The 23,539-nt window shown below is 46.5% G+C and overlaps 1 protein-coding gene and 2 pseudogenes across 1 annotated transcript; 1 reads left to right on the top strand and 2 right to left on the bottom strand.

Annotated features, from left to right (window-relative positions):
* Window positions 1–343: 343 nt before the first annotated feature.
* On the bottom strand, window positions 344–5,102 carry LOC118243427 (pancreatic alpha-amylase). Its single transcript, XM_035537451.2, has 10 exons — window positions 4,935–5,102; window positions 4,172–4,318; window positions 3,750–3,947; window positions 2,783–3,013; window positions 2,215–2,348; window positions 2,005–2,127; window positions 1,791–1,890; window positions 1,510–1,631; window positions 1,275–1,400; window positions 344–540 (listed from the first exon to the last, which is right to left on the bottom strand). Exons 1-10 carry the CDS (start codon window positions 5,100–5,102, stop codon window positions 351–353), a joined length of 1,539 nt encoding a protein of 512 aa, XP_035393344.1. The 3' UTR covers window positions 344–350.
* A 2,212-nt stretch (window positions 5,103–7,314) lies between these two features.
* Window positions 7,315–12,110, top strand: LOC118243426 (pancreatic alpha-amylase-like; annotated as a pseudogene).
* A 5,491-nt stretch (window positions 12,111–17,601) lies between these two features.
* LOC118243425 (pancreatic alpha-amylase-like) lies at window positions 17,602–23,046 on the bottom strand (annotated as a pseudogene).
* Between the last annotated feature and the right edge of the window lie 493 nt (window positions 23,047–23,539).

Genomic DNA, 23,539 nt, shown 5'->3' with positions numbered 1-23,539 from the left:
AGGTTACGGCTATGCGTGCACCTACCAGCCTTGGAAATAGAGCATTTTAACTTCCTCAGGTGCTGGCTCCTTTTGTCTTATTTTTTATTTTCTTCTGTGTTTCTGTGATCTGGGAAATGCAGTGCTCTCTTGGTAGCCTTAAGAGCTACCAGTGGTATTGCCCCTGGTTATGATGTGATAATGCTACTACGATCCAGTTCGTTAGGAGAAGAGACATCACTCTTCAGTTTGATTGCCATTTATTATTCACTGGGTACGGAGAATCACTCATTCTAGAACACCAGGGAATCGCAAATGGGGGAAACAGCATACGTACAGACCGACAGGAGAGAAACAAATTTTGATTGAAGTTATAACTTGGCATCAACGTGAATTGCAACAAATGGATCTTCGTCACTGTTACTGATCTGGAAGTTAGCCTTTCCATCCCCGGAAACATACACCTGCTTTCCAGTACATTTGTTGCCCTCCTTTTGTCCAGAAATAACATCACAGTAGGTACCAGCAGGCAGACCAGTTTGCAAATTGGTGTTCATGTACCTGTGTGAAAATCAGTGAACGCTGCTTCTCCATTGATTTCAAAAAAGGTATTTCAAACTGGGTAAAGGAATTCTGAAACTGATGCTATTGCATGGCTTGGAAGGGCAATGTAATGCAAGGGAGTTCTGAGCCTGACCCTGCTTCTCTCCCTGCACTCTCTTTTGGCCCTCCAGAACTGGGGTGCCACTGCGTGAATCTAGCTCAGGCTGTAGGAGTTGTTCTCATTGGAAGAAAAGGACGGGACAAAATCAAAGCATAAAAGAGCTTCACAACAGGACATGTGCTCCTAAAGGTAATCCTAATTGTGATGATCGTTCAATGCATTAGGGTTGAACTGGGCTGGACTGGCTTGGATTGGACTGGCAAGTTTCGATGAGGGAAGTGAGAGAGTTCCCTCTCTACTCAGAATTACCAAAACTTCAGCTCCTACTGCTTACATCCTTGGGCACTGCTCTGCCTCAGCCTCTTCTAATGTGAACTCATATGTGGGTGCACTGGAGACGACATGATACGTGAGGGAGACCACAGGAATGGGATGCTCAAGAGGTTAACGAGCAATCTGTACATCTTCAGACACTCCACTCAGACACCTCAGCCTTGCTTTCGATATTCTCCATTCACCTGACTGTGCTCTAGCTCAGGGACATTCCTCCTAAAAACATCTGAGCCCCTTCAGCGTTCCGGTTGGGAAGCTATGCTTCTACTTAGGGATACGGTCTCTCCTACCGACTTACCAGTCGTCGTTATTAAAGACGATGAAGCCTTTATTGCCACGGCCAAACGCTATTTGATTGCTGCCGTTGTCCCACCAGTTTGAGAAAGGCTGGCTGCCTACCACGTTACGGAAGATAACCATGTTCCTGAAAATGCAAGGAATGGCTGTCACTGCAGTTGCAAGAGCTCCACAGCCAAGAGGCTCATGATGCAAAAGTCACTGCTTTTACTGCGTTTTGCTCCAGAGTCTCCTACTTTATCTGCCGCCAGCGATGTTCACAAACCCAGCCGTTGCCACAGGTGGTGTCCGCATTGATTGTAACAGACTTTGTTGATCCATCTGAGTTGCTAGGTGGTCCGATCCAGTCGTTGGCATCCTTTTATTGAAAAGAGACATTTGAAAGTTCTTACTGGAAAACGCAGAGCAAAAAGCGGGATGGATGGCACATCTAATTTCCACCCACCCGATCCAACACGGGACAGAGAAATCACTTGAGAAGGTTAGCAAATGTGAATCTTCAGCGTTACAAACTTACCTGCCCATTTACAAAATTTCTTGTCCAACGATAACTTGACATCACACGTGTGAACCCATACGGATGAGCCAACATGAAACCAACGGCCATTTTATAAAGCCTGATGGGCCAAAAGCATAATGAGACGTGGCAAGAGAAAGCGTGCCGGGGAACAAACAGACAAACAAATCAGCAAGAGGAAGAGGCATCACCCAGACAACCCAGCATTCCTTACCTGGCGTCCCAGAAGGTTAGAATGGAAGCTCCACCAGCCCCGTGCCCCCGCTGGTTGTCATGGTTATCCACAAAGACCAGGGCTCTGTCAGAAGGCACAAAGCCCCAGCCTTCTCCCCAGTTCCTGGCCAAAAACACAAAGACTTGAATCTACCCCGTCAAGCTGCGCATCCAGCGTATCCTACGCAAGCTGCAGGATGGTCGCCCTTACTTTAGGTAGGACATCTTTTCTCCATTCCACTTGCGGATCACTGTCCCCAGTTTTGCACCGTATTTGAATTCGGTCACTCGGCCATTTCCAAAGTACTGACTGCCTGTGATCGGCTCGCCACCCAAGTCAATTACCTAGTAGAGGAAGCAGAAGGTAATCATCTGTTCTGGTCCCACAGAGACAAAAATTCTGCAGCATACAGCCGGCAACATCACCTCATGCTTTAGATCAAGAGAAATACATTGAGCAGCACATTCATTTCTGCCAGGCAGATCAACCAAAAGTTGGTACAATACATGATGTAACCATGTGGAAAGATGGGGCTGTAGAGTTGCCCTAAGTTGCCACCTACCACCTCCTAGTTAGTTGACCATTAGAAATCCCGACATAGTTTTCAAGGCTTCTTGCATTTCTGAAGGGCAGTAATCACTCGCCCACTGGACTGCAGAGCTCAGTCTTTCCTGGTGTATAGGAACCGGCCCATGGCATCACTGCCACCTCTCAGGAGGAGGAAGGTAAAAAGGACACATGCATAAAGGGAGGCAGAAAGGAAAATCATGGCAATTACCTCTTGGTAAATGAACGGTTTTGTTCCTGAAGGAAACCATCGAGTATTCAGAGTGCTCAGCTTGTCCAGAAATGCTTTGATGTCCCCAGGCCACATATGCTTGGCAGCATCAATCCGGAAGCCTGCTACACCAATACTAATCAGGTGATTCATGTACTCTGCAACTTTGGTGCGCACATAGTCCTTGTCCAGGGCCAGATCAAGAAGACCACTCAAGCGACAGTCACGAACCTGTGTAAGGAAAAAGGAGCAAGGTAAAGGAAAAGGAGAAAGGACAAAGGAGCAAGGTAAAGGAGAGGGAGAATGGACAAAGAACAAAGGTAAAAGGAGCAAACAAAGGAAAAAGAAAAGGACAAAGAAAATGTACAAAGGATGAAGGACAAATGACAATGGAAAAGGAAAAAGAAATAAGGAAAAGAAAAAGGATGAAAGAAAAGGGAAAGGAGAAAGGAGAAAGGAGAAAGGAGAAAGGAGAAAGGAGGAAAGAGAAGGTAATGGATAGCATGGTGGTCTCACTCCATGCAGCAGCTTATAGAGCAGCAGTCAGTAAAATATCACCTCCCCAGATTGATGTCATCAGCGTTCAGTGTGGGAATTGGCACTGAGTGTCGTTGCAAAGCAGATGAAGGCTGAGCTGTGACCTTGAGAAAGAACTGCCACACATTCCATGTACAAAAAGACTGCCGCGTGCAGCCAGGGTAGCATCTTGCACTGCTGCCAGTTTTGCAGGGGGCACCTTATCAGGCTCAGCTGAGTTAACCAGCCGTAAGGAAGAGCTCACTGGTGCAGCTGAGTGCTTTGGGCTCCATCAGTTCACGCGCACACTCCTGCTCATGCCCACATGAAACATGTGTGGCAGGTTTGTGATTTCTCAGTGCCTACAATACTGTGCACCACAAGTGCCATCCCTGTGTAATCTTTACACAACAGGTTAAAAAGAATTCACAGTTCTCCCATAGAAATTTACCTGATTCATGTCTCCATAATTCTGAATTTCTCCATTTGAGGTGTGACATTTGCCATCATTGAAATCCCAGCCAGAGTATGGCACTTCTGGAAAACTTTCGCTCCCAGCATTGAAATAGCTTCCACACGTTGAGTGGGTTCCTGAGCCACCTGCAGCCCCACACATGTGGTTGACAACAGCATCCACATAAATATAAACCTGGAAAAGTAATGATTGCACTTCAGTATGCTTTGTAGCACAGGGAAGCAACAGTCAGAGCCTTACCGCATCACTGTTAATTCAACCGTTTTCCCCTTTCAGTTTCATTTCTCCCCTTTCACATCATTCTCCATTTATGCCTCCTTTGAGGACAGGAGCAGTGACTTCCGTCAGCTGAAACCGCACTGCTTGCTGTATCAGTTACATGTTTTAAAGGCACTTACTCCAACGTTGTTGCATCTGGTCACCATGTCTCTGAATTCATTTTCGTTTCCTGATCGAGTGCAGATCTTGTAGCTGATGGGCTGGTATCTTTCCCACCAGGGTCTGTTTGGGTTAGTAATGACAATATTTTCATTTGGAGGAGAAACCTGCAGGTGAGATGGTGGACCTCAGTAAGAAATGAGTAGTTTTTATTTCAAGTTCTAAGTGCAAAACGTGCACCAAGATTAGTCCTGGATTTCCATGAGAGACAGGCTTTGCGCCAGACCCGGTCTCTCTTGCTCTCTCTCCCTCCCTGCAGCACGAGCTCGGGTCTGCGAGATGTCTGTCTTATAGACTGGTGACAAGGAAGTTCTCTTTTGTCCCCATGGGCTGCCCATGTCCAGCCTGGGCCTGCTGTCCAAGGACATGCGCATGGGAGGGCTGAAGCCACAGGAACTACTTTTGTCTGGAATAGAGACATCCTTTGGAAAGCCAAAACTCCACGCTGAGACACTTGCCTTGGTAAAAAGGGAAGAGGAAAACTTAGCCTTGCAAGGGAAGCCCGTCAGGGGAAAGCATGCACCTTTGCAGCTGGTCTGCTGGAGAGACACTCTACCCAGGCCAGCAGGATCTCTGGTTGCACCTAACAGCATTTACTACTTCCATCCCCACGTTCCACACCAAAGTTACTTGGAGCTGGCTGTCTCCGATTCTGGCCTTCTGCGGTTTATTAATCAAATGCTACAAAGCAGTTTTACTACCTACGGGCAGGAAACAACGTACCTGAACTCCTCCAAATCCATTAGGAGCTAAGTAGCGTTCACACTCAAGAGCAATATCGGCCCAGCGCCATTCAAAGAGATGTACAATAGATGTCCTCCCAGCCTTAGTGTTGGGGTTGTACTGCGCCCCGCAAAGCCCTACGGCCACGAGGAGAAGGAGAACTTGCATGGTGCCTTCAGCATAAGGCTGTGGTCTCTCCACTGGCCATTTATACTCCTGCAAGATGACAAAGTTCCTATTGCAGCTGACAGATTTCTCAGAGATAAACACTATCAATTATTGTTTGGCTAGCGAGCTGGGTATCACTCTTCCATTTTCTTTTTTTTTTCCTGAATTGCCCCACAGCTGAAGATAAAATACCTTTTCACAATGTTTATGCCTTATCATAAACCAAGCAGTCTGTGCACAGCGCACCCAAATTTGGGACTGTATTCTTTCCAGTCGTATAAAAAAAGATAATGTATCAGAAGTTAGCCCAGGCGTGACACGTGGACCCTCAAGGGGAGCTCTGGAACGTAAAAGGAAAGGAAAGGAATTAAAAGACAAGTGGAACTCTAATAGCTCTCAGAGAATGAATGAATTCATCAGCATTCAGAGGCATCTAGCGCTCACAATTAATCCCAGCTCACACCTAGGTACCAGACCAGCCACTCTCAGTCAATAGCAGATGCATCACACAACACGTTGTGAGACTTGAACAGCTGAATCACACTGGTAATTGGAAATTGGCCGTATGTTTTTTTTAGTGTTATTTCACAGTGCCTGCTAGCCAATATTAGTTTTTCATCACATAGTCGTGCAGAGTAACTGTTGCTCTACCCGACTTAAAGTGATGAGTTTCGAGTACTTTCCTGTGGAGCGCCTCCATAAGCTTTCACCTTCCTTTAAATGACCACTGATTTATCTGAGTCAAGGAGGGAAATGCAAAATTACATGTAAAGAGATAGTGCAGATGAATTTTTGATGTCTGTCATAAAACTGAATTGGAAAGCCAAATGGATCTGTTGCCTAAGCCTCTGCTGGCTGTTCCTGCAATTTCCTCTTTCAAAAACCTTCCCGCTTTTGCTTGTGACATGGTATGAGGATCTCATTTGGAACTAATACATAACATCAAGTTCTTAGTACAACACTCCGTGAGTAAGCTGGAGTAGGGCCGATGATAAAACAACACTCTGTGAGAATTCAAAAACCAGAAAATCCCTGACACTTAGTGAATAACCGTGAGAAAAGCAAGAAGTCCACAAACAGGCATACCCACTCCAAGAGAAAATGTCATTACACTTTGTACCTGAACTGCCTCGAGTATGTTCTTTCTAAACTAGCCATGACATTCCATATGTGTCAGATAAATTCTTGTCTTTCCCAGAATTTGTGTTCAAGGATGAAATGCCAAAGCAGGTCCTGTTTGCCCACCTGTTCATTTTCGTGTCATAGACCTTACTAGAGGTCTTTTTGCACTACAAAAAATGAAATAGTAAATTGCCTTTATTTTAACTAATAGCAATGGCACATTGATTGGTGGGAACTTTGGTTCATTGGTTTCTACCTTCAGTACTGGCACAGTAGAAGACAAATATTTCCAAATGGGAGCAAGAGGGAATAGGGATTCTAACATCGTAAGTAAAAGGACTCAATTCATTCTTCCAAAAATATGCACCAGCTCCAAACATGACCTTGTCTACTCTTCAACAACAAGCAACCAATGAGGTGACTACAAATTGTGATTATGAGGATAGTGAGAACAAACCTATTGTTCGTCATCATTGGCAAGATCAACCCAATGCATCTGAGGTCAAATTTTAAAACACCATTCCCTCTAGGCTTGTCTTAAGCTAATGGTAAGTGATTCAGCTGTTCAAGTCTCACAACGTGTTGTGTGATGCATCTGCTATTGACTGAGAGTGGCTGGTCTGGTACCTAGGTGTGAGCTGGGATTAATCGTGAGCGCTAGATGCCTCTGAATGCTGATGAATTCATTCATTCTCTGAGAGCTATTAGAGTTCCACTTGTCTTTTAATTCCTTTCCTTTCCTTTTACGTTCCAGAGCTCCCCTTGAGGGTCCACGTGTCACGCCTGGGCTAACTTCTGATACATTATCTTTTTTTATACGACTGGAAAGAATACAGTCCCAAATTTGGGTGCGCTGTGCACAGACTGCTTGGTTTATGATAAGGCATAAACATTATGAAAAGGTATTTTATCTTCAGCTGTGGGGCAATTCAGGAAAAAAAAAAACGGAAGAGTGATACCCAGCTCGCTAGCCAAACAATAACTGATAGAGTTTATCTCTGAGAAATCTGTCAGCTGCAATAGGAACTTTGTCATCTTGCAGGAGTATAAATGGCCAGTGGAGAGACCACAGCCTTATGCTGAAGGCACCATGCAAGTTCTCCTTCTCCTCGTGGCCGTAGGGCTTTGCGGGGCGCAGTACAACCCCAACACTAAGGCTGGGAGGACATCTATTGTACATCTCTTTGAATGGCGCTGGGCCGATATTGCTCTTGAGTGTGAACGCTACTTAGCTCCTAATGGATTTGGAGGAGTTCAGGTACGTTGTTTCCTGCCCGTAGGTAGTAAAACTGCTTTGTAGCATTTGATTAATAAACCGCAGAAGGCCAGAATCGGAGACAGCCAGCTCCAAGTAACTTTGGTGTGGAACGTGGGGATGGAAGTAGTAAATGCTGTTAGGTGCAACCGGAGATCCTGCTGGCCTGGGTAGAGTGTCTCTCCAGCAGACCAGCTGCAAAGGTGCATGCTTTCCCCTGACGGGCTTCCCTTGCAAGGCTAAGTTTTCCTCTTCCCTTTTTACCAAGGCAAGTGTCTCAGCGTGGAGTTTTGGCTTTCCAAAGGATGTCTCTATTCCAGACAAAAGTAGTTCCTGTGGCTTCAGCCCTCCCATGCGCATGTCCTTGGACAGCAGGCCCAGGCTGGACATGGGCAGCCCATGGGGACAAAAGAGAACTTCCTTGTCACCAGTCTATAAGACAGACATCTCGCAGACCCGAGCTCGTGCTGCAGGGAGGGAGAGAGAGCAAGAGAGACCGGGTCTGGCGCAAAGCCTGTCTCTCATGGAAATCCAGGACTAATCTTGGTGCACGTTTTGCACTTAGAACTTGAAATAAAAACTACTCATTTCTTACTGAGGTCCACCATCTCACCTGCAGGTTTCTCCTCCAAATGAAAATATTGTCGTTACTAACCCAAACAGACCCTGGTGGGAAAGATACCAGCCCATCAGCTACAAGATCTGCACTCGATCAGGAAACGAAAATGAATTCAGAGACATGGTGACCAGATGCAACAACGTTGGAGTAAGTGCCTTTAAAACATGTAACTGATACAGCAAGCAGTGCGGTTTCAGCTGACGGAAGTCACTGCTCCTGTCCTCAAAGGAGGCATAAATGGAGAATGATGTGAAAGGGGAGAAATGAAACTGAAAGGGGAAAACGGTTGAATTAACAGTGATGTGGTAAAGCTCTGACTGTCGCTTCCCCGTGCTACAAAACATACTGAAGTGCAATCACTACTTTTCCAGGTTTATATTTATGTGGATGCTGTTGTCAACCACATGTGTGGGGCTGCAGGTGGCTCAGGCACCCATTCAACCTGTGGAAGCTATTTCGATGCTGGGAGCGAAAGTTTTCCAGAAGTGCCATACTCTGGCTGGGATTTCAATGATGGCAAATGTCACACCTCAAATGGAGAAATCCAAAGTTATGGAGACATATACCAGGTAAATTTCTATGGGGAAACTGTGAATTCTTTTTTAACCTGTTGTGTAAAGATTACCGTAAGGCCACACAAAGGGAGTAGTTTACCACAGATTCAGCACTTCGCCACCTGACCAGTGAATACAGTGGTGAGCGTCATAGGCTTCTCTTCAGGGAAGGCACTTGTGGTGCACAGTATTGTAGGCACTGAGAAATCACAAACCTGCCCCGCATGTTTCATGTGGGCATGCCCAGGAGTATGCGCCTGAACTGATGGAGCCCAAAGCACTCAGCTGCACCAGTGACCTCTTCCTTACGGCTGGTTAACTCAGCTGAGCCTGATAAGGTGCCCCCTGCAAAACTGGCAGCAGTGCAAGATGCTACCTTGGCTGCACATGGCAGTCTTTTTGTACATGGAATGTGTGGCTGTTCTTTCTCAAGGTCACAGCTCAGCCTTCATCTGCTTTGTAACGATACGCCGTGCAGATTCCCATCGTGAACACTTATGACATCAATCTGGGGAGGTGATATTTTACTGACTGCTGCTCTATAAGCTGCTGCATGGAGTGAGACCACCGTGCTATTCATTACCTTCTCCGTCCTCCTTTCTCCTTTCTCCTTTCTCCTTTCTCCTTTCTCCTTTCTCCTTTCTCCTTTCCCATTTCTTTCATTCTTTTCTTTGTCCCTCATACTTTGCCTCTTTCCTTTCTACTTTTCATTTTCATTTACCTTTTTCCTTTCTGCGTTTCCTTTACCTTGCTCCTTTTTCCTTACACAGGTTCGTGACTGTCGCTTGAGTGGTCTTCTTGATCTGGCCCTGGACAAGGACTATGTACGCTCCAAAGTTGCAGAGTACATGAATCACCTCATTAGTATTGGTGTAGCAGGCTTCCGGATTGATGCTGCCAAGCATATGTGGCCTGGGGACATCAAAGCATTTCTGGACAAGCTGAGCACTCTGAATACTCGATGGTTTCCTTCAGGAACAAAACCGTTCATTTACCAAGAGGTAATTGCCATGATTTTCCTTTCTGCCTCCCTTTATGCATGTGTCCTTTTTACCTTCCTCCTCCTGAGAGGTGGCAGTGATGCCATGGGCCGGTTCCTATACACCAGGAAAGACTGAGCTCTGCAGTCCAGTGGGCGAGTGATTACTGCCCTTCAGAAATGCAAGACGTCCTGAAATCTATGTCGGGATTTCTAATGGTCAACTAACTAGGAGGTGGTAGGTGGCAACTTAGGGCAACTCTACAGCCCTATCTTTCCACATGGTTACATCATGTATTGTACCAACTTTTGGTTGATCTGCCTGGCAGAAATGAATGTGCTGGGCAATGCATTTCTCTCGATCTGAAGCATGAGGTGATGTTGCCGGCTGTATGCTGCAGAATTTTTGTCTCTGTGGGACCAGAACAGATGATTACCTTCTGCTTCCTGTACTAGGTAATTGACTTGGGCGGCGAGCCGATCACAGGCAGTCAGTACTTTGGAAATGGCTGAGTGACCGAATTCAAATACGGTGCAAAACTGGGGACAGTGATCCGCAAGTGGAATGGAGAAAAGATGTCCTACCTAAAGTAAGGGCGACCATCCTGCAGCTTGCGTAGGATACGCTGGATGCGCAGCTTGACGGGGTAGATTCAAGTCTTTGTGTTTTTGGCCAGGAACTGGGGAGAAGGCTGGGGCTTTGTGCCTTCTGACAGAGCCCTGGTCTTTGTGGATAACCATGACAACCAGCGGGGGCACGGGGCTGGTGGAGCTTCCATTCTAACCTTCTGGGACGCCAGGTAAGGAATGCTGGGTTGTCTGGGTGATGCCTCTTCCTCTTGCTGATTTGTTTGTCTGTTTGTTCCCCGGCACGCTTTCTCTTGCCACGTCTCATTATGCTTTTGGCCCATCAGGCTTTATAAAATGGCCGTTGGTTTCATGTTGGCTCATCCGTATGGGTTCACACGTGTGATGTCAAGTTATCGTTGGACAAGAAATTTTGTAAATGGGCAGGTAAGTTTGTAACGCTGAAGATTCACATTTGCTAACCTTCTCAAGTGATTTCTCTATCCCGTGTTGGATCAGGTGGGTGGAAATTAGATGTGCCATCCATCCCGCTTTTTGCTCTGCGTTTTCCAGTAAGAACTTTCAAATGTCTCTTTTCAATAAAAGGATGCCAACGACTGGATCGGACCACCTAGCAACTCAGATGGATCAACAAAGTCTGTTACAATCAATGCGGACACCACCTGTGGCAACGGCTGGGTTTGTGAACATCGCTGGCGGCAAATAAAGTAGGAGACTCTGGAGCAAAACGCAGTAAAAGCAGTGACTTTTGCATCATGAGCCTCTTGGCTGTGGAGCTCTTGCAACTGCAGTGACAGCCATTCCTTGCATTTTCAGGAACATGGTTATCTTCCGTAACGTGGTAGGCAGCCAGCCTTTCTCAAACTGGTGGGACAACGGCAGCAATCAAGTAGCGTTTGGCCGTGGCAATAAAGGCTTCATCGTCTTTAATAACGACGACTGGTAAGTCGGTGGGAGAGACCATATTCCTGTGGAGAAGCATAGCTCCTCAGCTGGAACGCTGAAAGGGCTCAGATGTTTTTAGGGGTGATTTCCTTGAGCTAGAGCACAGTCAAGTGAATGGAGAATATTGACAGCAAGGCTGAGGTGTCTGAGTGGAGTGTCTGAAGATGTACAGATTGCTCGTTAACCTCTTGAGTATCCCATTCCTGTGGTCTCCCTCACGTATCATGTCATCTCCAGTGCACCCACATGTGAGTTCACATTAGAAGAGGCTGAGGCTGTGGACAGAGCAGTGCCCAAGGATGTAAGCAGTAGGAGCTGAAGTTTTGGTAATTCTGAGTAGAGAGGGAACTCTCTCACTTCCCTCATCGAAACTTGCCAGTCTAATCCAAGCCAGTCCAGCCCAGTTCATCCCTAATGCATTGAACGATCATCACAATTAGGATTACCTTTAGCAGCACATGTCCTGTTGTGAAGCTCTTTTATGCTTTGATTTTGTCCCGTCCTTTTCTTCCAATGAGAACAACTCCTACAGCCTGAGCTAGATTCACGCAGTGGCACCCCAGTTCTGGAGGGCCAAAAGAGAGTGCAGGGAGAGAAGCAGGGTCAGGCTCAGAACTCCCTTGCATTACATTGCCCTTCCAAGCCATGCAATAGCATCAGCTTCAGAATTCCTTTACCCAGTTTGAAATACCTGTTTTGAAATCAATGGAGAAGCAGCGTTCACTGATTTTCACACAGGTACATGAACACCGATTTGCAAACTGGTCTGCCTGCTGGTACCTACTGTGATGTTATTTCTGGACAAAAGGAGGGCAACGCATGCACTGGAAAGCAGGTGTATGTTTCCGGGGATGGAATGGCTAACTTCCAGATCAGTAACAGTGACGAAGATCCATTTGTTGCAATTCACGTTGATGCCAAGTTATAACTTCAATCAGAATTTGTTTCTCTCCTGTCGGTCTGTACGTATGCTGTTTCCCCCATTTGCGATTCCCTGGTGTACTAGAATGAGTGATTCTCCGTACCCAGTGAATAATAAATGGCAATCAAACTGAAGAGTGATGTCTCTTCTCCTAACGAACTGGATCGTAGTAGCATTATCACATCATAACCAGGGGCAATACCACTGGTAGCTCTTAAGGCTACCAAGAGAGCACTGCATTTCCCAGATCACAGAAACACAGAAGAAAATAAAAAATAAGACAAAAGGAGCCAGCACCTGAGGAAGTTAAAATGCTCTATTTCCAAGGCTGGTAGGTGCACGCATAGCCGTAACCTGGAGCAGGCACATTGTGACAGGCAGCTGCAAGCAGTGCCTCTGCTTGCTGGCAGTATGTCCCTTCTCTGGGGCAAAGCCCACTTGGAGCCCAGGTCAGCAGATGAAGCTGGGCTGTGCCAATCAATTATTCCAGCCTTTGACATCAGTCAAGCCAGTGAGTGGCCTGGTTCACACTCAGTTTATGTCCTTTAGCAAACGAAAGCTCACTTCTCCCACTGCTATCCCCAGTGGCTTGCTGCAAACTATCAGCCATGCTGGCTGTTCCACAGGCTGTTCCACCTCTTTATTTATTTATTTGTATTATTTTTTAATTTTTGTTGTTTTGTTTGTTGCTTGGTTTTTGTTTAGTTTTGCTTCAGGCCCATGTTGACTTGCAGCCTATCACTCACAAACTGCATGATTCTATGCTAGCTATTAGACAAACATTTCAGAACCAGAAATGTAAAAGTCAGGCCATAAAGAGTGCAAGCTCTAACCACCATAGCTTTTGTGGAAAATGAGTGAAATGACACTCATTTGCCTTTGCTTTCTATAAATATTAGGCAATAAAGGCATGCAGGATACAGAGATGCTTGTGATCATTCCTGAATCCAAATTTTCCATGATGTTTGAGTGCAGCATTTGTTTTATGTAATGTAGCAATTGAAGAGTCAGTCTTAGCTGTGTTTCATTGTAGAACTATATACCACGTCGAAGAAAATAAATCTTGCCACTGTCTTACGTGAATTCAAAATTTGGTGGCCAAACTGTTCACTGCTTTTGAAGAATCAGGCCTGCATCCAGGGTTTGTTTTTGTTCCTTTTGTTTCAAGCTTTTTTTAGTACATATTTGCCTCCTAAAACAATGCAAAGAAGGTGAAAAAAGCAAGTATCTTCCAGAACAACAACAGGTCTTTGAGATGAGTCAGGAAACCTAGAGGTACTGTCAAGTTTATTGTTGATCTTCAAGTTTTTCAGAATTAGTTAGCACTGTTTTCTTCATTATTATTTCTTCTGATTTATATGAAGTGGTATCATTAAGTGTTGTTGCAAACTAATGTTCATGCTGGCTGTTCCAAAGGTAAATGTGAAATGCATGTCTTTCCCAGGCATACTCAGCTTAGACCTTGTGAACCAGTCTGAAGGCACAAATCATATTTGTATGTGTTTATATATAATGTTTAATTCCACTGGTACGTGCAGTGCTGAGGCCGAGTCTTCAATTTCTACATCACATAAAATAAATGCTACAGTCCAACATGATGGCAAATTTGGATTCAGACATGATCACAAGCAAAGACATATCCATCTGACAGATGATGCCAAGTTGGGGAGACGTGTCTGTCTGCCAGAGGGTAGGAAGGCCCTGCAGCAGGACCTGGACAGGTTGGATTGATGGGCAGAGGCCAATGGGATAACGTTCAACATGGCTAAGTGCTGGGTCCTGCCCTTTGGCCACAACAACCCCATGCAGCGCCACAGGCTTGGGGCCGAGTGGCTGGAAAGCTGTGCAGACGAAGAGGATCTGGGGGTGTTGGTCAATGCTCACCTGAACATGAGCCAGCAGTGTGCCTAGGTGGCCCAGAAGGCCGACGGCATCCTGTCTTGTATCAGGAATAGTGTAGCCAGCAGGACCAGGGAGGCGATCGCTCCCTGTACTCTGCTCTGGCAAGGCCGCACCTCGAGTACTGTGTTCGGTCTTGGGCCCCTTAGTACAAGAAGGACATCGAGGCCCTGGAGCTCGTCCAGAGAAGGGCTACAAAGTCGGTGAAGTGTCTGGAACACAAGTCTTATGAGGAGTGCCTGAGAGAACTGGGGTTGTTTACTCTGGAGAAGAGGAGGTTCAGGGCAGGCCTTACTGCTCTCTACAACGACCCGAGAAGAAGGTGTGGGGAGCTGGGCGCCGGCCTCCTCTCACACATTACAAGAGGGAATGGCCTCAAGTTGCACCAGGGGTGGTTCTGGTTGGAAATTAGGAGAAATTTCTTCTCAGAAAGAGTAGTCAGGCACTGGAATGGGTTTCCAGGGAAGTGGTGGAGTCACCGTCCCTGGGGGTGTTCAAGGAAAGATTGGACTTGGTGCACAGAGACATGGTTTAGTGGGTGATACTAGTGGTAGGGGGATGGTTGGACCAGATGATCTGGGAGGTCTTTTCCAACCTTAATGATTCTGTGATTCCGTGATCTCTGCATTCTGCATGTCTTTGTTGCCTGTTATTTATGGACACCTCAGGCGGATGTATGTCATTTCAATCATTTTCCACAAAAGGTACGGTGGTTAGAGCCTGCAATATTTATGGCTGGACTTCTACATCTGGGGTTAGGTAATGTCTGTCTAATAGTTAGCAGAGAAACACCCAGTTTGTGAGTGTTAGACCTGAATGTCAACATGGGCCAGAACCAAAACTAAACAACAATCAACCAACCAACCAAACCCAAAATCAACCAACCAAAACAAACAAACAAAAAAACTTTACAACAACCTAATGCAGCATGCAGACAAGCATACGCTGTGCTTCAGTCTCTGTCCGGATATCCATTGCAAACCTGTCTTTTGCCCCTGGGATCAGGCCAGGGAGCACTCCTGCCCCTTTGAAAGAGGCTGGCTCCCCATTCCAGTTGCTGCTTGACTGCCAGGAGCCTGTTGCTTGCAGTGAGGGATAGCACAAGGCAACACAGAAGGCAGTGAAAGATTTTGGTCAAGCCACATCTGCACAGACAGAGAATGACTTAGCATTGTTTGCTTGGAAGAAAACAGTTGTCTTACTCATGAGATATGTCATGAACAAATTATTGATGGTCACCATTTCCAGAGAACACTTCCTAGCAAATGGATAAGCTTTAATTAAGTGCTCTTTTGCAACAATCGTTTTGATCAGAATAGGATCAGAATGGGATAGCTTGCAGTTTCCACTCTCTAAATTAGAGATCTCTGTCTGAGATGGTTTTCTTCTGCTGTTCTTTTGGTGTTGTTCGTGTTTTTATGTGTTTTTTCTTTTCTTTTTTCTTTTTTTTTCCTTTTTTTTTGCCGCTGATCAGCTCCAAAACTGTGAAGGTTACAGACTGATTTTAAAGTGCACCTTGTCAATAAACGGAGCTTTAAACTTTGCACTGTCAGGGAGGGAGGAGATCTGCTGGTTGTAAAAATTAAAGGAAGGCTGAGTACCTCCATTTTTTAGTGTCCTGATCAAGGATGAAGTGACACAAACTTGTCCTTACATGCCAAGCCTCTTCAGTGTTGTGTCACAAGAAGCAAGAGATCTCAGTGGAAGGGAATCTGAGACGGAGCAGAGCTACTTCAACACGGAGACAATATTATGCTATGCTTTAGCTACCATCAAGAGGACTAAGTGATGCTTGGCTATGCACATAATCACACAGTATCATCTAGGCTGGAAGAGACCTCCAAGATCACCGAGTCCAACCTCTGACCTAACACTAACAAGTCCTCCAATAAACCATATCACTAAGCTCTACATCTAAACGTCTCTTAAAGACCTCCAGGGATGGTGACTCAACCACTTCCCTGGTGTCCTGGTTTCAGGTAGGACAGAGTTAATTTTCCTCCTAGTAGCTGGCAGGGTGTTATGTTTTGGATTAGGATGAGAAGAGCGCTGATAACATGCTGATGTTTTAATTGTTGTAGAGCAATGCTTACACCAAGCCAAGGACTTTTCAGCTTCTCGCTCTGTCCTGCTAGCGAGCAGGCTGGGGGTGCAGCAGGAGCTGGGAGGGGACAGACCCAGGACAGCTGACCCAAAGTGGCCAAAGGGGTATTCCATACCATCTGACGTCATGCTGAACAAGATATAGGGGTGGCTAGCCGGGGTGGGGGGGCGGCTGCTCGGGGATAGTCTGGGCATCGGTCAACGGGTGGTGAGCAATTGCATTGTGCATCACTTATTTTGTACACATTATTACTATTATTATTATTATTATTATTATTATTATTGTTATTATTTTTCCTGTCTTAATAAACTGTCGTTATCTCAACTCACAGGCTTCACTTTCCCGTTTCTCTCCCCCATCCCGGAGAGGGAGGGGAGAGGGTGAGCGAACGGCTGTGTGGTGTTTGGCTGCCAGCCGGGCTAAACCACAACATCTGGGCAGCCTATTCCAATGCCTAACAACCCTTTCAGTAAAGAAGTTCTTCCTAATATCCAACCTAAACCTCCCTTGGCGCTACATTAACCCATTCCCCCTCGTCCTGTCACCAGGCACATAGGAGAAAAGACCAACACCCACCTCACTACAGCCTCCTTTAAGGTACCTGTAGAGTGCGATAAGGTCGCCCCTGAGCCTCCTCTTCTCCAGGCTGAACAATCCCAGCTCCCTCAGCCGCTCCTCATAAGACTTGTTCTCCAGACCCCTCACCAGCTTCGTTGCCCTTCTCTGGACTCGCTCGAGCACCTCGATGCCCTTCTTGTAGCGAGGGGCCCAAAACTGAACACAGTACTCGAGGTGCGGCCTCACCAGAGCCGAGTACAGGGGGACAATCACTTCCCTAGCCCTGCTGGCCACGCTACTTCTTATGCAATCCAGGATGCTGTTGGCCTTCTTGGCCACCTGAGCACACTGCTGGCTCATGTTCAGCCAACTATCAACCAGTACTCCCAGGTCCTTCTCTGCCAGGCAGCCTTCCAACCACTCATTTCCCAGCCTGTAGCGCTGCTTGGGGTTGTTGTGCCCCAGGTGCAGGACCCGGCACTTGGCCTTGTTAAGCTTCATACAGTTGGCCTCAGCCCATCGGTCCAGCCTATCCAGATCATCCTGCACAGCCTTCCTACCCTTAAGCAGATTGACACACGCACCTAACTTGGTGTCGTCTGCAGACTTACTGAGGGTGCACTCGATCCCCCCATCCAGATCATCGATAAAGATATTAAAGAGGACTGGCCCCAGTACTGAGCCCTGGGGGACTCCACTAGTAACCAGCCTCAAACTGGATTTAACTCCATTCACCACAACTCTTTGAGCTACCAGTGGTATTGCCCCTGGTTATGACGTGATAATGCTACTACGATCCAGTTCGTTAGGAGAAGAGACATCACTCTTCAGTTTGACTGCCATTTATTATTCACTGGGTACGGAGAATCACTCATTCTAGAACACCAGGGAATCGCAAATGGGGGAAACAGCATACGTACAGACCGACAGGAGAGAAACAAATTCTGACTGAAGTTATAACTTGGCATCAACGTGAATTGCAACAAATGGATCTTCGTCACTGTTACTGATCTGGAAGTTAGCCATTCCATCCCCGGAAACATACACCTGCTTTCCAGTACATGCGTTGCCCTCCTTTTGTCCAGAAATAACATCACAGTAGGTACCAGCAGGCAGACCAGTTTGCAAATCGGTGTTCATGTACCTGTGTGAAAATCAGTGAACGCTGCTTCTCCATTGATTTCAAAAAAGGTATTTCAAACTGGGTAAAGGAATTCTGAAGCTGATGCTATTGCATGGCTTGGAAGGGCAATGTAATGCAAGGGAGTTCTGAGCCTGACCCTGCTTCTCTCCCTGCACTCTCTTTTGGCCCTCCAGAACTGGGGTGCCACTGCGTGAATCTAGCTCAGGCTGTAGGAGTTGTTCTCATTGGAAGAAAAGGACGGGACAAAATCAAAGCATAAAAGAGCTTCACAACAGGACATGTGCTGCTAAAGGTAATCCTAATTGTGATGATCGTTCAATGCATTAGGGATGAACTGGCTTGGACTGGCTTGGATTGGACTGGCAAGTTTCGATGAGGGAAGTGAGAGAGTTCTCTCTCTGCTCAGAATTACCAAAACTTCAGCTCCTACTGCTTACATCCTTGGGCACTGCTCTGTCCACAGTCTCAGCCTCTTCTAATATGAACTCATATGTGGGTGTACTGGAGACGACATGATACGTGAGGGAGACCACAGGAATGGGATACTCAAGAGGTTAACGAGCAATCTGTACATCTTCAGACACTCCATTCAGACACCTCAGCCTTGCTTTCGATATTCTCCACTCACCTGACTGTGCTCTAGCTCAGGGACATCCCTCCTAAAAACATCTGAGCCCCTTCAGCGTTCCAGCTGAGGAGCTATGCTTCTCCTCAGGGATACGGTCTCTCCCACCGACTTACCAGTCGTCGTTATTAAAGACGATGAAGCCTTTATTGCCACGGCCAAACGCTACTTGATTGCTGCCGTTGTCCCACCAGTTTGAGAAAGGCTGGCTGTCTACCACGTTACGGAAGATAACCATGTTCCTGAAAATGCAAGGAATGGCTGTCACTGCAGTTGCAAGAGCTCCACAGCCAAGAGGCTCATGATGCAAAAGTCACTGCTTTTACTGCGTTTTGCTCCAGAGTCTCCTACTTTATTTGCCGCCAGCGATGTTCACAAACCCAGTCGTTGCCACAGGTGGTGTCCGCATTGATTGTAACAGACTTTGTTGATCCATCTGAGTTGCTAGGTGGTCCGATCCAGTCGTTGGCATCCTTTTATTGAAAAGAGACATTTGAAAGTTCTTACTGGAAAACGCAGAGCAAAAAGCGGGATGGATGGCACATCTAATTTCCACCCACCCGATCCAACACGGGACAGAGAAATCACTTGAGAAGGTTAGCAAATGTGAATCTTCAGCGTTACAAACTTACCTGCCCATTTACAAAATTTCTTGTCCAACGATAACTTGACATCACACGTGTGAACCCATACGGATGAGCCAACATGAAACCAACGGCCATTTTATAAAGCCTGATGGGCCAAAAGCATAATGAGACGTGGCAAGAGAAAGCGTGCCGGGGAACAAACAGACAAACAAATCAGCAAGAGGAAGAGGCATCACCCAGACAACCCAGCATTCCTTACCTGGCGTCCCAGAAGGTTAGAATGGAAGCTCCACCAGCCCCGTGCCCCCGCTGGTTGTCATGGTTATCCACAAAGACCAGGGCTCTGTCAGAAGGCACAAAGCCCCAGCCTTCTCCCCAGTTCCTGGCCAAAAACACAAAGACTTGAATCTACCCCGTCAAGCTGCGCATCCAGCGTATCCTACGCAAGCTGCAGGATGGTCGCCCTTACTTTAGGTAGGACATCTTTTCTCCATTCCACTTGCGGATCACTATCACCAGTTTTGCACCGTATTTGAATTCAGTCACTCAGCCATTTCCAAGGTACTGACTGCCTGTGATCGGCTCGCCGCCCAAGTCAATTACCTAGTACAGGAAGCAGAAGGTAATCATCTGTTCTGGTCCCACAAAGACAAAAAATCTGCAGCATACAGCCGGCAACATCACCTCATGCTTCAGATCGAGAGAAATGCATTGCCCAGCACATTCATTTCTGCCAGGCAGATCAACCAAAAGTTGGTACAATACATGATGTAACCATGTGGAAAGATGGGGCTGTAGAGTTGCCCTAAGTTGCCGCCTACCACCTCCTAGTTAGTTGACCATTAGAAATCCCGACATAGTTTTCAAGGCATTTTGCACTTCTGAAGGGCATTAATCACTCGCCCACTGGACTGCAGAGCTCAGTCTTTCCTGGTGTGTAGGAACAGGCCCATGGCATCACTGCCACCTCTCAGGAGGAGGAAGGTAAAAAGGACACAAACACAAGGATAGTCAGAAAGAGAGGCAGAAAGGAAAATCATGGCGATTACCTCTTGGTAAATGAACGGTTTTGTTCCTGAAGGAAACCATTGAGTATTCAGAGTGCTCAGCTTGTCCAGAAATGCTTTGATGTCCCCAGGCCACGTATGCTTGGCAGCATCAATCCGGAAGCCTGCTACACCTATATCAATGAGGTGATTCATGTACTCTGCAACTTTGGAGGGTACATAGTCCTTGTCCAGGGCCAGATCAAGAAGACCACTCAAGCGACAGACAAGGACCTATGTAAGGAAAAAGGAGTAAGGTAAAGGAAAAGGAGAAAGGACAAAGGAGCAAGGTAAAGGAGAGGGAGAATGGACAAAGAACAAAGGTAAAAGGAGCAAACAAAGGAAAAAGAAAAGGACAAAGAAAATATACAAATGATGAAGGACAAAGGACAAAAAAAAGGAAAAGGAAATAAGTAAAAAAAAAGGATGAAAGAAATGGGAAAGGAGAAAGGAGAAAGGAGAAAGGAGAAAGGAGAAAGGAGAAAGGAGAAAGACAAAAGGAGAAAGGAGAAAGGAGAAAGGAGAAAGGAGAAAGGAGAAAGGAGAAAGGAGAAAGGAGAAAGGAGAAAGTAGAAAAGAGGAAAGAGAAGGTAATGGATAGCATGGTGGTCTCACTCCATGCAGCAGCTTATAGAGCAGCAGTCAGTAAAATATCACCTCCCCAGATTGATGTCATCAGCGTTCAGTGTGGGAATTGGCACTGAGTGTCGTTGCAAAGCAGATGAAGGCTGAGCTGTGACCTTGAGAAAGAACTGCCACACATTCCATGTACAAAAAGACTGCCGCGTGCAGCCAGGGTAGCATCTTGCACTGCTGCCAGTTTTGCAGGGGGCACCTTATCAGGCTCAGCTGAGTTAACCAGCCGTAAGGAAGAGCTCACTGGTGCAGCTGAGTGCTTTGGGCTCCATCAGTTCACGCGCACACTCCTGCTCATGCCCACATGAAACATGTGTGGCAGGTTTGTGATTTCTCAGTGCCTACAATACTGTGCACCACAAGTGCCATCCCTGTGTAATCTTTACACAACAGGTTAAAAAGAATTCACAGTTCTCCCATAGAAATTTACCTGATTCATGTCTCCATAATTCTGAATTTCTCCATTTGAGGTGTGACATTTGCCATCATTGAAATCCCAGCCAGAGTATGGCACTTCTGGAAAACTTTCGCTCCCAGCATTGAAATAGCTTCCACACGTTGAGTGGGTTCCTGAGCCACCTGCAGCCCCACACATGTGGTTGACAACAGCATCCACATAAATATAAACCTGGAAAAGTAATGATTGCACTTCAGTATGCTTTGTAGCACAGGGAAGCAACAGTCAGAGCCTTACCGCATCACTGTTAATTCAACCGTTTTCCCCTTTCAGTTTCATTTCTCCCCTTTCACATCATTCTCCATTTATGCCTCCTTTGAGGACAGGAGCAGTGACTTCCGTCAGCTGAAACCGCACTGCTTGCTGTATCAGTTACATGTTTTAAAGGCACTTACTCCAACGTTGTTGCATCTGGTCACCATGTCTCTGAATTCATTTTCATTTCCTGATCGAGTGCAGATCTTGTAGCTGATGGGCTGGTATCTTTCCCACCAGGGTCTGTTTGGGTTAGTAACGACAATATTTTCATTTGGAGGAGAAACCTGCAGGTGAGATGGTGGACCTCAGTAAGAAATGAGTAGTTTTTATTTCAAGTTCTAAGTGCAAAACGTGCACCAAGATTAGTCCTGGATTTCCATGAGAGACAGGCTTTGCGCCAGGACCGGTGTCCTGGTTTCAGTTAGGACAGAGTTAATTTTCCTCCTAGTAGCTGGCAGGGAGCTATGTTTTGGATTAGAATGAGAAGAGCGCTGATAACATGCTGATGTTTTAATTGTTGTAGAGCAGTGCTTACACCAAGCCAAGGACTTTTCAGCTTCTCGCTCTGTCCTGCTAGCGAGCAGGCTAGGGATGCAGCAGGAGCTGGGAGGGGACAGACCCAGGACAGCTGACCCAAACTGGCCAAAGGGGTATTCCATACCATCTGATGTCATGCTGAACAAGATATAGGGGTGGCTAGCCGGGGTGGGGGGCCGGCTGCTCGGGGATAGGCGGGGCATCGGTCAACGGGTGGTGAGCAATCGCATTGTGCATCACTTATTTTGTACACATTATTACTATTAATACTATTATTATTATTATTATTATTATTGTTATTATTTTCCCTGTCTTAATAAACTGTCTTTATCTCAACTCACAGACTTCACTTTCCCGTTTCTCTCCCCCATCCCGGAGAGGGAGGGGGGAGGGTGAGCGAACGGCTGTGTGGTGTTTGGCTGCCGCCGGGCTAAACCACAACACCTGGTCTCTCTCGCTCTCTCTCCCTCCCTGCAGCACGAGCTCGGGTCTGCGAGATGTCTGTCTTGTAGACTGGTGACAAGGAAGTTCTCTTTTGTCCCCATGGGCTGCCCATGTCCAGCCTGGGCCTGCTGTCCAAGGACATGCGCATGGGAGGGCTGAAGCCACAGGAACTACTTTTGTCTAGAATAGAGACATCCTTTGGAAAGCCAAAACTCCACGCTGAGACACTTGCCTTGGTAAAAAGGGAAGAGGAAAACTTAGCCTTGCAAGGGAAGCCCGTCAGGGGAAAGCATGCACCTTTGCAGCTGGTCTGCTGGAGAGACACTCTACCCAGGCCAGCAGGATCTCCGGTTGCACCTAACAGCATTTACTACTTCCATCCCCACGTTCCACACCAAAGTTACTTGGAGCTGGCTGTCTCCGATTCTGGCCTTCTGCGGTTTATTAATCAAATGCTACAAAGCAGTTTTACTACCTACGGGCAGGAAACAACGTACCTGAACTCCTCCAAATCCATTAGGAGCTAAGTAGCGTTCACACTCAAGAGCAATATCGGCCCAGCGCCATTCAAAGAGATGTACAATAGATGTCCTCCCAGCCTTAGTGTTGGGGTTGTACTGCGCCCCGCAAAGCCCTACGGCCACGAGGAGAAGGAGAACTTGCATGGTGCCTTCAGCATAAGGCTGTGGTCTCTCCACTGGCCATTTATACTCCTGCAAGATGACAAAGTTCCTATTGCAGCTGACAGATTTCTCAGAGGTAAACTCTATCAGTTATTGTTTGGCTAGCGAGCTGGGTATCACTCTTCCGTTTTGTTTTTTCCTGAATTGCCCCACAGCTGAAGATAAAATACCTTTTCATAATGTTTATGCCTTATCATAAACCAAGCAGTCTGTGCACAGCGCACCCAAATTTGGGACTGTATTCTTTCCAGTCGTATAAAAAAAGATAATGTATCAGAAGTTAGCCCAGGCGTGACACGTGGACCCTCAAGGGGAGCTCTGGAACGTAAAAGGAAAGGAAAGGAATTAAAAGACAAGTGGAACTCTAATAGCTCTCAGAGAATGAATGAATTCATCAGCATTCAGAGGCATCTAGCGCTCACAATTAATCCCAGCTCACACCTAGGTACCAGACCAGCCACTCTCAGTCAATAGC

Source organism: Cygnus atratus, chromosome 8, assembly GCF_013377495.2.
Source record: "Cygnus atratus isolate AKBS03 ecotype Queensland, Australia chromosome 8, CAtr_DNAZoo_HiC_assembly, whole genome shotgun sequence".
Classification (NCBI taxonomy): Eukaryota; Metazoa; Chordata; class Aves; order Anseriformes; family Anatidae; genus Cygnus; species Cygnus atratus.
Note: the sequence above shows the minus strand (reverse complement) of the source record. Positions and strands in the feature narration are given on the sequence as shown.